At 46.4% G+C, this 17,583-nt stretch overlaps 1 protein-coding gene across 1 annotated transcript in view; it reads right to left on the reverse strand.

The window, feature by feature from the left end:
• Window positions 1-1,507: 1,507 nt before the first annotated feature.
• CES1 (carboxylesterase 1) overlaps window positions 1,508-17,583 on the reverse strand; it is a 42,376-nt gene continuing 26,300 nt past the window's right edge. The window contains 6 exon segments of the mRNA XM_088027116.1: window positions 1,508-1,691; window positions 1,938-2,010; window positions 2,968-3,099; window positions 6,846-6,993; window positions 7,266-7,346; window positions 8,530-8,670. Coding sequence (XP_087883242.1) covers window positions 1,508-1,691; window positions 1,938-2,010; window positions 2,968-3,099; window positions 6,846-6,993; window positions 7,266-7,346; window positions 8,530-8,670 — 759 coding nt within the window.

Genomic DNA, 17,583 nt, shown 5'->3' on the forward strand with positions numbered 1-17,583 from the left:
CGACAGCCTCTGCTGGCATGGCCCCCCTCCATGGGATGTGTCATTCCCAGCAGGCCAGCCTAGGCTTGTTCACACGGCAGCCACGGGGGTTCAAGAGCATGCGTGCACATGGGCAAGTCCTCTTGAGGCACGGCATCACTTCTGCATATTTTACTACCAAAGCAAGTGAAGAGGCCAGCCCAGACTCTTAAATGAGTGGAGCTGAAAACTCAGGTGGCAAAGGGTGCATCTCTAGCAAGGTGAACACAAGGGTGGCCAGTCAGATGGATCGCTCTGGCTCGGAAGCATGGAGGATAAGGGGAAGGGAGACCAGTTAGGAACCTTTCACCAGCCCAACTGGGAGGCCAAGGACAGATCCTTTGCAGAGAAGTGCTACGTGAGTGGAGTTTCCTGAGCGCTTCGGAGGTGCCTGGAACTGGCTTAGTCCTGTTGGAGGCTGGGAAGACCACCAGGGCCAAGAGACACTTCATCTCAGGGGAAGTAGGAGTGAGACTTGGGAAGCACCTACCTAAGCCGCCCCTGCATGGTTAGGAGTCTGGAGTCTGCAAGAGACCAGTCTGAATGCTGCCCCTGGAAGTGTCAGCTCAGGCACAATCCAGAACCCCCAGGGACATTGCTGGGGTCTCTCTGCCTGGAGTTACGGTCCTGGATCCATCCCTGAAGCAGATGTGGCTATATGGACATCGCCCACTAGAGGGCAGCAGAGAACCGTCAGTCAAACGGGTGCCTTTGGCAGGAAGCCCCTGAACTCAGGGGATCAGGACAAGCCCAGAATAGGATTTTTATGAAGTGTCCTGTTTAGGAAGGAAGGATTGCTCTGCAGGCTCAAGTTCTAGAGCCAGGTTTATATGTTTATATGTTATCATATATTTATATGCTAAGGTTTATATCCCAGCTCTGTCGCCAGGGTGGGCTTCATAGGTGTGAGACCCAGAGCCCTAGGCTCATGGTTGGTTTCATGCTCTGCTATTGTCATCTTGAAATTCTTAATAATTTGTTAAAGTAAAGGCTTATTTTTATTTTGCACAGAAAATTATGTACTTGGTCCTGTCTGCCACTTCCTCGTTGAGTTTTCTCAGGCCTCGTGTTAACGTTCATGAGGTTGATAGCACGTATTCACCTCAAAGTGTTGCATGGAAGGAGGGACACTGCACTCTGGCCACCCCACATCCCGTTGTTGGAAGCTGTTGAGGGCCCGGACACACAGAGCAGAGGCAGAGTCCCCCTTGGCAGCTCCCAGGGCCAAGCCGTCCCCACCAGAGGCACCTTCCAGACAACGGTGCACACCCTATTCATCCTTTTCTGAGCCCAAGACACAGACACTGACTTGGTCTCCAAAAGAATTTATTCCCCAAATTGAAGCCACAATTCCCCCTCCCTGACCTCTGCCTTCCTCCACCAGACAATCCCCAGCCTTCACAACAAGATCCTCTTTGCCTCATAAACACCTTCTCTAGAACACCCCTGTCTGGGCTCCCCGGGCCCCAAGGCCAGCCAGGCCTCCCATTCACAGCTCGACGTGTTTTGAGTGAGGTGGCTTTTCCGCTTCCCCCTTGGCCAGAAGCTCAGTCCAGAAAGCCACTTCCTGGTCTTTTAGCTTCTGGGCTGGCTGAGTGGTAACTCCAATCTGCAGGTACCCTTCCTCCTGGTCGTATGCGGGCCAAGAGGGCAGCCCTTCCCCATTGGGGTTCCTGGGAACAGAATCAAGTGAGAATTACCCAAAGCTACTGTGGGTCCCCCAACAACACTTTGAGATTCACGAGACCTCTTGGTTTCATTTCCGCCAGGAAGCTCATTCACCTCCAGAGGCAGGGAGTTCACCAAATCCTAGGGAGCCTGTCCACTCTCAGGGAACTCTCAGTGTTAGGGTCCCAGGGCTGGGAATCAACACGCCAGGCCCTCCCCCAGCCTTGCTCCATCTTTGCCACTGGGCTCACCCATTCCGGGCGAAGTTGGCCCATAGTTTCATCACCATCTTGCTGAGTCTGCCCTCCTCTTCTGAGGCACCTCCTGTGGGGAAGAAGAAAAAAAGCCTTTGCTACTCCAAGCGTGGTTTATGGTCAGCAGCCCTGGACAGCTTGTGGGAAATTCAGAATCTGAGCCCTACTCCGGATCTGCTGCATCAAAACCCGCATTTCAGGAAGATCTGGGTAATTTGTGTGCACTTTAAGCTCGGGAGTTCCTGATGGAGGACGCAGGGGAGGGCTGCGGTCAGTCCGTAAGCCGGCCACCTTTGCCATCTATGCCTATACATCCTGCCCTCCCCTCACCCGTCGAGGTCCCAGCGCCACACCCAGGGGGTCCACCACCGCAACCCCACCTCGGGTTTGTGCTCCTTGGGGCCTTTCCTCAATCTCCTTCACCCACCCACATTTTTCAAAGAATCTGAAAAATAACCCGAGCGCTTAACGCCCAGAGGCGCTGGTATGTCATAAACAGTCCTGAGGCGAGTCACACGCATGGCATCTCTAACTGCTGCTAGTTAGGACGTTGGAGATATTTGTGAGAGGTCTTCTTTAAAGTATTATATTATTAAATATATTAAGTTTAGAAACGTGTTTTAGGTAGATAGATGGTTGAACAGACACACAGATGCACATTAGTCCCGATTCAAGGTCAACACCCATTCTGACCTTACTCTCACTCACATTCTGGCGCACTCTTGTGAGTGGGCGGGGAGCGGTGGCATTCTGGCCCTTGAGCAGGGCCCTGTAGGTGACCCGCCAGGTGTCTTAGGGATACCCGGGCCCAAATTCTCAGACACTACAAACAGGGACACATGTTTACACCTTCTCCATCATGTGGGTCGAAGAAAGAGAAAGGCTGGAAATCTTTGTAGCTCAATCCTGCTCTGGTGTATTTGGTAAGAACCAGAGAGAAAGGGGGACCTGCCCAAGGCCGCCACCAAACTGAGACTCAAACCCAGATCTTCTAACTCCAAGTCTGTAGTCACCAAAGGGCCATCACCTTTCAAAAGTGGGGCCCCGAAGACGGAGAAGAGCTCATCCCCGTGGTCCCCTACCACCATCTTGGGTTTCAGGTCTGACGAGAAGCTTGGACGATACTGGAACTCATACATGTAGGTGGGGGCTCCGGCATCTGGGAAGAGATGGATTCACACACAGTTCATTTTATCAGACGCACACCTGGATGGCGCCGAGGTCTCCGGGGCCCTGGGTGCTCAGGGACAGGGAGGTCCACCCGGGTCCTGGGTACACAACAACAGCAACATTAATAGCCACTGCCCAGTGTCAGAGCCACCTGTGTGCTAGACACTGTGTGGACCTGCAGAAAACCCCCGGCTACCAGCACAACAGAGAAATAGAGCTTTGGGAAAGGTCCATGATTTGCTTAAAGACGCACCTTTGGTGGAGTTGAAACTGGCTTTGTGCCAGGTATTGAGTGGCTCAATGAATGCAGGTTGAATGAATAAAATGTTGAAACTGGGGGCGTACATCCATTCAAACTGACTATCGTTATGGGGCCTTGGGTCAACCCCCACAGATGCCGTTGCCTACCAATGCGTTCCCACACACATCTACGTACAGACAGCTGACACTCCCACCTTTCACTAGAAACAGGCTGGGTCCGACTCCTTCGCAGGCTGTCTGCAGCCCGGCAGGTGCCCTCTATTCTGCCCAGTCTGAATAGTTTCCAGTGTTTTTCTCATCTAATTTCTAGGGAGGAGTGACGCAAATCTGAGTTGCTGGTCTGACAGCTATTTAAATACAAACATGGGGAAAGGGCACAATCTGTCTCTTGCATCTCGGGAAACCAAAAACCCAACATTTTCTATTTCTCCATCACCTCGTATCTTGCCTCCTGCCAGGCCCAGGGTGGTGGCAGCAGAGAGAAGGGGGATCTCTGAGGGAGGACAAAGGTGGCTCTCTCGTCTTCTCCCAGTCCCTGCTCTTGGAACCCCCTTTCTGAGCCCCCAGAAGGGGTCAGCTTTCCTGCAAATGGCTTCATCCAGAGCTGTTCACTCACTCCTTCAGGGCTCAGTTGGGGGCCAGCATCCTGGGGAGCTCAGCGCTTTGCATGGACCCTAGCACCCCACAGAGGAGTGACTCTGATGGGGGGATGGCCGGGCCCCCAGTGGGGCTGGAGGAGACATTGAACAGCTTTTCCCCCGTGTGTACAATAAGAAACTTGGAAGGAGCAGAAACAATGGATGAACAAAAAGATCACTTATAATCCCACCGCTCGAAAACACCTGTGTTCGTATTTTAGCATATACCCTACCTATGCATATAAAATGGGATGATGTTGGATATGTCATTTTGAAATAAATGATAATCATTTCTCCATATCATTAAATATTTGTCCAAAAATGACTTAACTATATATGCCATCCCCGCATGAAGATGTGCAATAATTTATCGAATTGCCTCCCTCAGCCCCGTCAATGCGCCCTTGATTTAGCAAGAGGTGTTGTCTGAAAGAAGCAACCCTCTGTGGGTCTGAAATCCACCTGTTAGCAGCTGCTTCAAGGTCAAGCAGAACTCGCTGAGAGAAGGGGCTGTAACTTTGCCTCCACCACTCAGAAGTTTTAGGAAGGAGCTCCTTGACTTTTCGTGAAGGAGAGAACTTCTTTGGGCAGCGTGCTGCACAAAAGATAATTTTCCTTTTCTTCCCCCCCCCTTTTTTTTAGCTTTCTGCCTAAAACCACGGAGATGTATAAAATTCCTACAAGCACAAGTTTCCAAAGGAAAGTAGGGCACAGATTAGGATAACAGGAAAACAGGAGAAGCAGGGAGGACAGAGTTAGTAATCTAAGTATGCCATTGAAAACATGGGGATGGTCTTTCTTTCTTTCTTTCTTTCTTTTTTTTTTGGCAAAGAAAAGCTTATGAAATCAGCAGCATTATCTTTATTTTTAAATCTGAGTTTCCCAAGTGAGAGAATTAAGAAATCCCTCTCATACCCTGGAAAGGAATTTCACAACATGTATCAGGAATTTTAAAATGCTCTTAGGGGCCCGCCTGGGAATTTCACTTCTAATAACCAATCCTAAGAAAACTTTTAGAGACTTGGTTAAAGATTTATGCACATAAGGCTGAGCATAATCTTTTTTCTTGCGTTAAAATACGGATCTGGCTAGACTATCCAATAGTAGAGGAATGCTAGAGTAAATTTTGATGCATCATTCTGTGAAATAGTGGATGTTTTTGAAGACTTTTCATTGATATTGAACAAAGGCTTACAAAATAGTGTTTTATGAACAAAACATAATATAACATTAATTTCTAAGTTATATGTAAGACGTGGAAAGATTATTCGAAGAAATATATCAAAAATTTATAGCAGCTGTTTCTCGGTGGAGGAATTCAGAGTAGTATCGAATTTCTTCTTCACGTGTTCCCACATAATATCCCAGTGTAGGATATTAAATTTATATTCAGAGAAGTTCTTTCTTATCAGAAAGAGAGTGAGACAAATACAAAATGAAAGAGTACCATCGATAAAATCTGTGTAGTCGTGGTAAGACTCTGAATTCAAAGTCACAGGATACCAGATTAAAAAAACACAAGTCCAGTAAGGCTGGGACCAGCAGACAAAGCAGAATAAGATACCACAAATCAGACTTGTATCCAGAGGCAAGACCAAGTTTATGAAACAGCAAATTTGACGCCAGGTGGCCCCTGGCTGACGAGTTTCATCAGGACCCTCGAGAGGAGGAAGGAGCACCTGTACTCACTATACTGAGGGCTTGAGAACAGAGCAGGTCAGCTCAGCTGCTTTTTCTCATGCCTAAAAAATCCTGAACTTTAAAACGCTCCCAGCATGGTTAGAGAGAGGTCTGTACCAAGAACCATTTCCTGGCTTGCAGACCAGGTGAAGGAGGGGTCCTGTGAGGACCTCAAAAAGACACTCAGAAGGGATGCATCCTCTCTAGATGCGCTTATCCATCCCTGATCTCATACTCCACCCACACAGCCTCGGATCAATGTTGGATGGTCCTGTGATAGGCCCACCACACACCAGGATCGACAGAAGCCAGCAGCAGACATGGACACTCTCTAGAACACCTGTCTCCGCACCTCCCATTGCTCGCTTTTTTGTTTGTTTGTTTGTTTGTTTGTTTTTTGTTTTTGGTCTTGGACCAGCCTGATTCTCTGCTTGGCTTCAGTCTACCCCCAGCTCCACTAGACAACAAACTAGTTTGCCCCTAGCTCTGATCTTGGAAACCTTCCAAGACGTATCTTCTAAGACTGGCCCTCTGGCCCCAGAGACCACAGGGACGTCAGGGGAGGAGCCCCTGTGGTAGATGCTGCTGGTCCCTCATCACATCCCCAGCTTCTGGGCACACTGGCTGGACTTCTACCTCTGGCATCCGTAGCTCTTTGCCTGAGGTCTTTGGCCACCAAGTGACCATTCTGCCCAGGTGTGCCGCAAGTCAGAGCTCCAGGGAATTAATAGCCCCTTGGGAACCGGCTTTAACCCATGACTCCCGGGAGTGGGAGGCTAAATACCCCAGCTCCCTTGCCGCTCGCACAGAATAGCCCAGAGACATGACTGGAGACATGACACCTCACAGTGGCTACCTGCTTACTGTGCAGCTCCGGTTGGCTTCCTTCTCCTTTCTGTGCCACTCCTCCTCTCCTCTACTGGTGTGTTCTGGGACCCCCTCCCAAATAAGCTACTTGCATGCAAATTCTCTCTTCGGAGTTGCCTTCTGGTGGACCCAAAGTGAGACGGTGCCCCATCCCTGGCCATATGGGATTGGCCCTGGGGGCCTGACCCTTGGTAGTTTCCACCTATGTGTCTATGCTGAGAAGTGGGCAGGACAGACAGAGAAGCCGGTGTGGTCGGTGTTCCTCTCCTGTCCAACCTCTGGGACTCACTTCTGTGGTGACGGGCCACAGTCACAGATGGGACACCAAATATCAAATCTCCTCACATGTCCAAGAACAGGTCCTTCTTTTTGACAGGGTCATCTGTCCCTCCTAAATACTTCTCAGTGGCCAGTGGAGTCAGTTCCTCAGGGATTCCCTGAAATGGAGCAGAAGTAGAAGTGACCCCTGCCCCCGGCCCGGTGAATGATGCGGCTTCTAGAGCCCAGGATGGCTTGTGCAAATGGTGACTCTCTCCAGCCCTATGCAACCACCCCCCACCCTGCGTGGTGAGGGGGGAACGGCAGAAAAATGGGGACAGAACCCTCCATCCCAGGGCTTTACCCTGCCATTTAATTGCTCAGCGATTTGGGGCAAGTCTCTGTCCCTCTTTGGGTCTCAGACAGTTCCTGCGGTTCCCTAGTCTCTTACAACAACGGGGTAGGACTTCCACAAGAGTGATGTGGCCGTCTTCTGGTCCAGCTTGCCCTCAGAGAGTGGGTAACCCATCATCTGTTAGGACAACAGTGACACAATTGTGAATCATCAAGAACTAGCAGAAAGAATCAAACTTATCAACAAACCACACCAATACGGGCTAAAGGTCACTTTGTCATGACTTAGACAAGCACGGGTCCTTGATGTGTTGGGCAAAATCAGTGAAACAAATGGGCTTATATTATCCAGAAACTCAAGCCGTGCCAAAGGATAAAGTCAATGTGAAGAGAAGCTGTCCCAGGCCTTTGCAGGATGTGTGTGTGTGCATCAGGCAAGAATTCCCACCCTGGACATGGTGACACACAGGAGAGGTTTAGGCCTGGCTAGCGTTGAAGCAGAGGGCTCTGGGGCAAGGAACACAGACCTTACAAATACCCACACTTGTCTCAGATGACCTGGGAAGCCCCAAATCCTGCCATTATGGCTTTGGTCCATCAGTGACCTCTGAAAGTCTGTGAAGTGAGAACAGCAGAACTCTGCACCTAACGCTCCATCTGAACCTCCAGGTCAAGGGACTTGACCAAACTCTAGCCTTGGCTGCCAACAGCTTAAGATCTCGTCCCAGGAATGGATGGGGAGAATGTCCCAGTGCCCCTTCAAATGCTTGCCTGAGAAAGCTCCTGGCAACCAGGGGAATTTACCATTTGTTCTGGCCAAAACCTGGTGATAGGGTGATAGGTCCCCTAGCCCCCTCTTCGAGTGGCTTACTTTAGAGAGCTTGCAATCACAAATCTTCCTCTGCCCTCTGAGATGCAAATCTACCACCCAAAACTGTTTCCTCCAGGCCCGGAGAGCCACCTCTCGAAATGCAGACATTCAGCCAGGAAGCCCTGTCCTCTCCCAGGCTCTGTGGGAGTGGAAAGGCCTGGCTCTGGGGGGCACCTTGTGGCAACCTGCCCCACTGTCTTCTGTCAGAGACAGAAATGTGTCTGCCCAGCGATCATCCCCCCAGGCCCTCCCAACGCCCACATTTCAGGATTCTTCGATTGGAAGGCCAGAGAATGTTTGGGGAGAAGGGTCCCCAGGTGATACTTGGGCCACCCTAGAGAAGCTCCTCATGGAAATGTCAACCTGTGTGAAGGGGACAGCTGCTCTGGATTCAGAGGGGCATCTGGAGAAGGGGGAGCCCTGCAAGCAGAGATGGGGGGGTGATGCGATGCATGGGGGAGGAGAACCGAGGGGGACCCCACATTCTCACCATTGGAAGAAGCCAGCCAAATTCTTGCTTGTTGATTCCGATGATGTAGGGAACAGAGTTGAATTTCTTTTCAGCCAGAATCTCTTCAGGCATCTTTGGCAGCAGAACACCATCAACCACCGTGGTCAGGAAGGGGTGGGTCTGGGGAGGAGGGCGTCATGGTGTCCGGGCTTCCCTTCTAGAGCCCACACCCACGGCCCCCTCTCCGCCGGCCTGAGCAGGAAGCCAGCACCCCAGACCTGCATGGCCACGGACAGTGGCCACAGAATTCAAGCTCCCGAACAAAGGGGGCCAAGTGCACGTGACCCCAGAAGGCAGAACGTCGATTCAGGAACTAGCAGTGGTAAGGTGATGGGGGCAAAACTCACTCAAATTGAAATACAGAGGGGCATCTGGGTGGCTGGGTCTGTTGAACAACGGACTCTTGATTTTGGCACAGGTCATGATCTCAGGGTCGGGAGATCAAGCCCTGCATTGGGCTCTGCACTGAGCATGAAGCCTTCTTAAGATTCTCTCTCTCTCCCTCCCCTTCTGCCCCTCCCCACCACCTCCCCCCTTGTGTGCTCTCTCTTTCTCTAAAATATATATATGTATAAATATATACATATTTTCATGTATACATATTTTAAAGATTTTATTTATTTAGAGAGAGAGAGAGAGCACAAGTGGGGGAAGGGGCAGAGAGAGAAAGAGAAGCAGAGTCCTTGCTGAGCAGGGAGCCTGACACGGGGCTCGATCACAGGACCCCGAGATCAGGACCTGAGCCGAAGGCAGACGCTTAACTGACTGAGCCACCCAGGTGCCCCTATTTTCATATATTTATATGCGTATAAGTATACATTAAACATAAATGTATTAAATTTATAAATATATAAGTTTATATATATTTATAAATTTGTATATATAAATATATAAATGTGTATATATTGAAATTTGTAAACATGCATTTTATATGATTTTAATATAAACACATAAAATATATATATATATGTACATATTTCTATATCTCAATTTGAAGTACATGTTTGCCTATATGATCTCTAGCTACAGTCAGTTCTGGTATCCATGCTAGTTCAGTTCTATAAAAGCCACTGTGAACTCTGAACTAGCAAGTGCTGAGCTGCTGCTCCTGCTGGAGGTACAATGTCAGGTTCCTGCAAGTATCTGGTCACATTTTCATCAGCCCTGTTTTATGCGTGTTTAAAGACACCCGATGTAACCATGCATTGCTCACAGAAAATGAATTATGTGTAGTGTTTATTTATAATAAGACACCAGCTGAGAAGGGCTCACCATTTCCTGGGCCCTGGGTAACATGCCTGGAGCTTCCTTGACCTTCAGCCTCATGACCGTGTCATCCGTGATCCACTGTCATCTCTCAAAATCTCCCACAACTTCATCACACACTAGATGTTACTTTAGCGCTTGCCTGAGCAGCCTCAGACAGATTGGCAAGTTGCGTCTTCCTTTTCCTGCATGGCAGCCTTACTGATCCATTACCACTGAGCTCATGGCCCACAGCCCGGTGAGCCACCTTGAGTGAAGCTGATCTAACACTCGACTTTCTCCACAAGGCGCATCAGAGTCTCCTTGCCCTTAGGAGCACGGGACAGCACCTTAGCGCTGTGCCCACGGCCATTTTCAAAAGTGAAACCAGCAAGAGAAAGCACAGAAATGCGGAAAATGTGGCCCTACATAGACCGTGCAAAGGACACATGTTAATAGTGTGAGACATGAGACAACACGACAGAGGGTGGCCATGTTTGATCTCGAGGGAGAGCCTACGCATGGTCACTCAAGCTTTTTGTCACTCTGTGCGCATCCGTGAATGATAGCAAAAGTGCCACAAGCATTGATTTTGGGGTCACACATACATTTTAGTGAGTCGATGAATTCACAAATAAAGAATTCACCATTAATAAGGATTAACTGTATTCAGCTATCTCTATTTAAACAGAACTTGCAACTGGGGGCGCCTGAGTGGCTCAACCGGATAAGCGTCTGACTCTCGATTTTGGCTCAGGTCATGACCTCAAGGTCCTGGGATCGAGCCCCTCGTCAGGCTCTGTGCTTAGCATGAAGTCTGCTTGTCCCTCTCCCTCTGCTCTTCCCCCTGTGCTCTCTCTCTCTCTCTAGCTCTAAAATAAATAAATAAAATCTTTAAACATAAGCTGCTACTGATAAAACAGTTCGCTTCAAGGAGGTAGTGAGCTCCCCATCACTCAAGGTGCTTACATGAAGACCCAACTCCCTATTGGAGAGGAAAAGCACAAATAGGGGGCGGAGCAAGATGGCGGAGGAGTAGGAGACCTGGATTTCGTCTGGTCTCAGGAATTCAGCTGAATAGGGATCAAACCATTCTGAACACCTACGAACTCAATAGGAGATCGAAGAGGAGAGTAGCAACAACTCTCTGAAGAGAGAAGCGACCACTTACTGGAAGGTAGGACGTGCGGAGAAGTGAATCCGAGGCGATATTCGGGAGGATAGACAGCGGTGGAGGGGCCTCCGTCGGCCGCTTCTGGCAAGTGCTAGAGCCGCGGAGCACAAAATCGGAAATTTTAGAAGTCGGCTCCGCTGACGGACGTCGCTCCAGTGGCTAAGCGGGGGGTGGAACCCTCCCGGGACAGTGTGGTCTCAGTACCCTCGGGATCACAGAAAGACCGGGGGTGCCTGAGTGCGGCAGAGCTCCCAGGTGTCAGAGCGGGGAAGCCGGCTGCAGAGACGGAGCCGAGGCGCGGGCTCTCAGCTCCGGGTTGCCATAAACTGTGATCCGTGACACAGTCGGGCCACTGCTCCTCCAGCAGGGACCCAACAAGCCGCAGATCCAGGGACATTCCCCTTCCTCCCCTGGGAGGAGCGGCGCGGAAGCGCACCGCAGGGATCTGCTGGGTCTGAAGACTCCACACCGGGTTTGGAGACTCCACACCGAGTCGGGTGCCAGAGATAGAAACGCTCGGTCACAGGCTGGGTGAGCACGGAGTGCGGCCGGAGACCGGGGAGATGGGAGTGACTGCTTTTCTCTGGGGACACACTGAGGAGCGGGGCCCCGAGTTCTCAGCTGCTCCGGCTGTAGATTGGGAGGCCACCATTTTCACCCTGGTCCTCCAAAGATGTACCTAGAGCTTGCAGGGAACAAAAGCTCCTGAGAGCAAACCGGAGCAGCTTGCTTAGCCTGGACCGACAAGGGCGGGGCAATTCTGCCTCCGGCAAAGACATTTGGGAACCACGGCAACAGGCCCCTCCCCCAGAAGATCAGCACGAACAGCCAGCAAGCCAAGACCAAGTTTACCAATCAAGGAGAACGGGAGAACTCCAGCGCTAGGGGAGTACTGCACATAGAATTCATGGCTTTTTTACCATAATTCATTAGTTCTTCAAAGTTAATTTTTTTAACTGTTTTTTTTAATTTTTCTTTTTCCCTTTTTCAAACAACATCTTATCAATCCCTTTTATTAAAAAAAATTTTATTTTTCATTTTTAGAGTCATATTTGTATCCCTTCATAGTAGTTACCCTTATTTTTGGCATATATATATAAGTTGTTCTCTCTTTAAGATTTTGAGATACAATTTCTTCTAACAGATCAAAATATACACTAAATCACTAGTGTATGGCTTTGTTCTATTCTCCTGCCTGATCACATTCTCTCCCTTTTTTTTTCTTTTTTCTTTTTCTTTTTAAATCTTCTTCTTTCTTTTTAAAAAACAACTTCTTATCAATTCCTTTTATAAAATCTTTTATAATTTTCATCTTTACAGTCATCTTCAATCCCTTCATTGTATCAACCCTTATTTTGTACATATATAAATCTTTCTTCCTTTAAAATTTTAGCAGGCACTTTCTTCTAACAGACCAAAATATGCCCAGAAGCTAGTGTGTGGCACTGGTCTATGCACTAGCCTGATCATATTTGATCATATTCTGTTTTTTTTTTGTTCTGTTTTTGTTTGTTTTTATCTTTTTCTTTTCCCTTTTTTTTTCTCTTCTTTCTTTCCCTTTCTTGTCCCCTGGTTTTAGGTCTTTTCTGATTTGTATAGAGTATATTTGCTGGAGACATTGTTAACCTCTCAGCATTCTGTTGTCTCATTCATCTATTCTCCTCTGGACAAAATGACAAGACGAAAAAAATCACCTCAGCAAAAAGAACAAGAGGTAGTACCGTCTGCCAGGGACCTACTCAATACTGACATTAGTACGATGTCGGACCTAGAGTTCAGAATCATGACTTTAAAGATACTAGCTGGGCTTGAAAAAAGCGTGGAAGTTATTAGAGAAACCCTTTCTGGAGAAATAAAAGAACTAAATCTAACCAAGTCGAAATCAAAAAGGCTATTAATGAGGTGCAATCAAAAATGGGGGCACTAACTGCTAGGATAAATGAGGCAGAAGAAAGAATCAGCAATATAGAAGACCAAATGATGGAAAATAAAGAGGCTGAGAAAAAGAGAAATAAGCAACTACAGGATCACGAGGGCAGAATTCGAGAGATAAGCGACACGATAAGATGAAACATTAGAATAATTGGGATCCCAGAAGAGGAAGAAAGAGAGAGAGGGACAGAAGGCATATTGGAGCAAATAATAGAGAACTTCCCTAATGTGGGGAAGGAAACAGGCATCAAAATCCAGGAGGCACAGAGAACCCCTCTCAAAATCAATAAAAATAGGTCAACACCCCGACATCTAATAGTAAAACTTAGAAGTCTCAGACAAAGAGAAAATCCTGAAAGCAGCTCGGGAGAAGAGATATGTAACCTACAATGGTAGAAACATTAGATTGGCAACACACCTATCCACAGAGACCTGGCAGGCCAGAAAGGACTGGCATGATATCTTCAGAGCACTAAACGAGAAAAATATGCAGCCAAGAATAGTATATCCAGCTAGGCTGTCATTGAAAATAGAAGGAGAGATAAAAAGCTTCCAGGACAAACAAAAACTAAAGGAATTTGCAAACACAAAACCAGCCCTACAAGAAATATTGAAAGAGGTCCTCTAAGCAAAAAGAGAGCCTAAAAGCAGCATAGATCAGAAAGGGACACAGACAATATACAGTAACAGTCACCTTACAGGCAATACAATGGTACTAAATTCATACCTTTCAATAGTTACCCTGAATATAAATGGGCTAAATGCCCCAATCAAAAGACACAGGCTATCAGATTGGATTAAAAAACAAGACCCATCGATATGCTGTCTGCAAGAGACTCATTTTAGACCCAAAGACACCCCCAGATTGAAAGTGAGGGGGTAGAAAACCATTTACCATGCTAATGAACACCAAAAGAAAACTGGGGTGGCAATCCTTATATCAGACAAATTAGATTTTAAAACAAAGACTGTAATAAGAGATGAGGAAGGACACTATATCCTACTTAAAGGGTCTATCCAACAAGAAGATCTAACAATTGTAAATATCTATGCCCCGAACATGGGAGCAGCCAATTATATAAGGCAATTAACAACAAAAGCAAAGAAACACATTGACAACAATACAATAATAGTGGGGGACTTTAACACCCCCCTGACTGAAATGGACAGATCATCTAAGCAAAAGATCAACAAGGAAATAAAGACTTTAAATGACACACTGGACCAAATGGACTTTACAGACATATTCAGAACATTCCATCCCAAAGCAACGGAATACACATTCTTCTCTAGTGCCCATGGAACATTCTCTAGAATTGATCACATCCTAGGTCACAAATCAGGTCTCAACCGGTACCAAAAGATTGGGATCGTTCCCTGCATATTTTCAGACCACAATGCTTTGAAACTAGACTCAATCACAAGAGGAAAGTCAGAAAGAACTCAAATACATGGAGGCTAAAGAGCATCCTACTAAAGAATGAATGGGTCAACCAGGAAATTAAAGAAGAATTAAAAAACTTCATGGAAACCAATGAAAATGAAAACACAACTGTTTAAAATCTTTGGGATACAGCAAAGGCAGTCCTGAGAGGAAAGTATATAGCAATACAAGCCTTTCTCAAGAAACAAGAAAGGTCTCAAATACACAACCTAAATCTACACCTAAAGGAGCTAGAGAAAAAACAGCAAATAAAGCCTAAACCCAGCAGGAGAAGAGAAATAATAAAGATCAGAGCAGAAATCAATGAAATAGAAACCAAAAGAACAGTAGAACAGATCAATGAAACTAGGAGCTGGTTCTTTGAAAGAATTAACAAGATTGATAAACCCCTGGCCAGACTCATCAAAAAGAAAAGAGAAATGACCCAAATCAACAAAATCATGAATGAAAGAGGAGAGATCACAACCAACACCAAAGAAATACAAACAATTATAAGAACATATTATGAGCAACTCTATGCCAGCAAATTAGATAACCTGGAAGAAATGGGTGCATTCCTAGAGATGGATCAACTACCAAAATTGAACCAGGAAGAAATAGAAAACCTGAACAGACCTATAACCACTAAGGAAATTGAAGCCGTCATCAAAAATCTCCCAACAAACAAAAGCCCGGGGCCAGATGGCTTCCCAGGGGAATTCTATCAGACATTTAAAGAAGAATTAATACCTATTCTCCTGAAACTGTTCCAAAAAATAGAAATGGAAGGAAAACTTCCAACCTCATTTTATGAGGCCACCATTACCTTGATCCCAAAACCAGACAAAGACCCCATCAAAAGGAGAATTACACACCAATATCCTTGATGAACATGGATGCAAAAATTCTCACCAAAATACTAGCCAATAGGATCCAACAGTACATTAAAAGGATCATTCACCATGATGAAGTGGGATTTATCCCTGGGCTGCAAGGCTGGTTCAACATCCGCAAATCAATCAACGTGATACAATACATTAACAAAAGGAAGAACAAGAATCATATGATCCTCCCAATAGATGCAGAAAAAGCATTTGACAAAGTACAGCATCCTTTCTTGATCAAAACTCTTCAGAGTTTAGGGATAGAGGGTACATACCTCAATATCATAAAAGCCATCTATGAAAAACCTACAGCGAATATCATTCTCAATGGGGAAAAGCTGAGAGCTTTTCCCCTAAGGTCAGGAACGCGGCAGGGATGTCCACTATCACCACTGCTATTCAACATAGTATTAGAAGTCCTAGCCACAGCAGTCAGACAACAAAAAGAAAGCAAAGGCATCCAAATCGGCAAAGAGGAAGTCAAACTCTCACTCTTTGCAGATGATATGATACTGTATGTGGAAAACCCAAAAGACTCCACCCCAAAACTGCTGGAACTCATACAGGAATTCAGTAAAGTGGCAGGATATAAGATCAATGCACAGAAATCAGTGGCATTCCTATACACCAACAACAAGACAGAAGGGAGACAAATCAAGGAGTCGATCCCATTTACAATTGCACCCAAAACCATAAGATACCTAGGAATAAATCTATCCAAAGAGGCAAAGGATCTGTACTCAGAAAACTATAAAATACTCATGAAAGAAATTGAAGAAGACACAAAGAAATGGAAAAACGTTCCATGCTCATGGATTGGAAGAACAAACATTGTGAAGATGTCAATGCTACCTAGAGCAATCTACACATTCAATGCAATCCCCATCCAAATACCATCCACTTTTTTCAAAGAAATGGAACAAATAATCCTAAAATTTGTATGAAACCAGAAAAGACCCCGAATAGCCAGAGGAATGTTGAAAAAGAAAAGCAAAGCTGGCAGCATCACAATTCCGGACTTCCAACTCTATTACAAAGCTGTCATCATTAAGACACCATAAGTATGGTGCTGGCACAAAAACAGACACATAGATCAATGGAATAGAATAGAGAGCCCAGAAATGGACCCTCAACTCTATGGTCAACTCATCTTGGACAAAGCAGGAAAGAATGTCCAATGGAAAAAAGACAGTCTCTTCAACAAATGGTGTTGGGAAAATTGGACAGCCACATGCAGAAAAATGTAACTGGACCATTTCCTTACACCACACACAAAAATAGACTCCAAATGGTTGAAAGACCTAAACGTGAGACAGGAGTCCATCAAAATCCTAAAGGAGAACACAGGCAGCAACCTCTTCGACCTCAGCCGCAGCAACTCCTTCCTAGAAACATCGCCAAAGGCAAGGGAAGCCAAGGGCAAAAATGAACTATTGGGATTTCATCAAGATAAAAAGCTTTTGCACAGCAAAAGAAACAGTCCACAAAACCAAAAGACAACCGACAGAATGGGAGAAAATATTTGCAAATGACATATCAGATAAAGGGCTCGTATCCAAAATCTATAAAGAACTTCTCAAACTCAACACCCAAAGAACAACTAATCCAATCAAGAAATGGGCAGAAGACATGAACAGACATTTTTCCAAAGAAGACATCCAAATGGCCAACAGACACATGAAAAAGTGCTCAACATCGCTCGGCATCAGGGAAATCCAAATCGAAACCTCAATGAGATACCACCTCACACCCATCAGAATGGCTAAAATTAACAAGTCAGGAAACGACAGATGTTGGCAGGGATGCGGAGAAAGGGGAACCGTCCTACACTGTTGGTGGGAATGCAAGCTGGTGCAACCACTCTGGAAAACAGTATGGAGGTTCCTCAAACAGTTGAAAATAGAGCTACCCTACGATCCAGCAATTGCACTACTGGGTATTTACCCCAAAGATACAAATGTAGGGATCCGAAGGGGTACATGCACCCTAATGTTTATAGCAGCAATGTCCACAATAGCCAAACTGTGGAAAGAGTCGAGATGTCCATCAATAGATGAATGGATAAAGAAGAGGTGGTATATATACACAGTGTAATATTATGCAGCCATCAAAAGGAATGAGATCTTGCCATTTGCAACGACGTGGATGGAACTGCAGGGTGTTATGCTGAGTGAAATACGTCAATCAGAGAAAGACATGTATCATATGACCTCACTGATATGAGGAATTCTTAATCTCAGGAAACAAACTGAGGGTTGCTGGAGTGGTGGGGGGTGGGAGGGATGGGGTGGCTCTGTGATAGACATTGGGGAGGGTATGTGCTATGGTGAGCACTGTGAATTGTGCAAGACTGATGAATCACGGATCTGTACTTC

Source organism: Eumetopias jubatus, unplaced genomic scaffold (genome assembly GCF_037043125.1).
Source record: "Eumetopias jubatus isolate StellerSeaLion01/CBP00866 unplaced genomic scaffold, mEumJub1_p1.0 scaffold_10, whole genome shotgun sequence".
Lineage (NCBI taxonomy): Eukaryota > Metazoa > Chordata > Mammalia > Carnivora > Otariidae > Eumetopias > Eumetopias jubatus.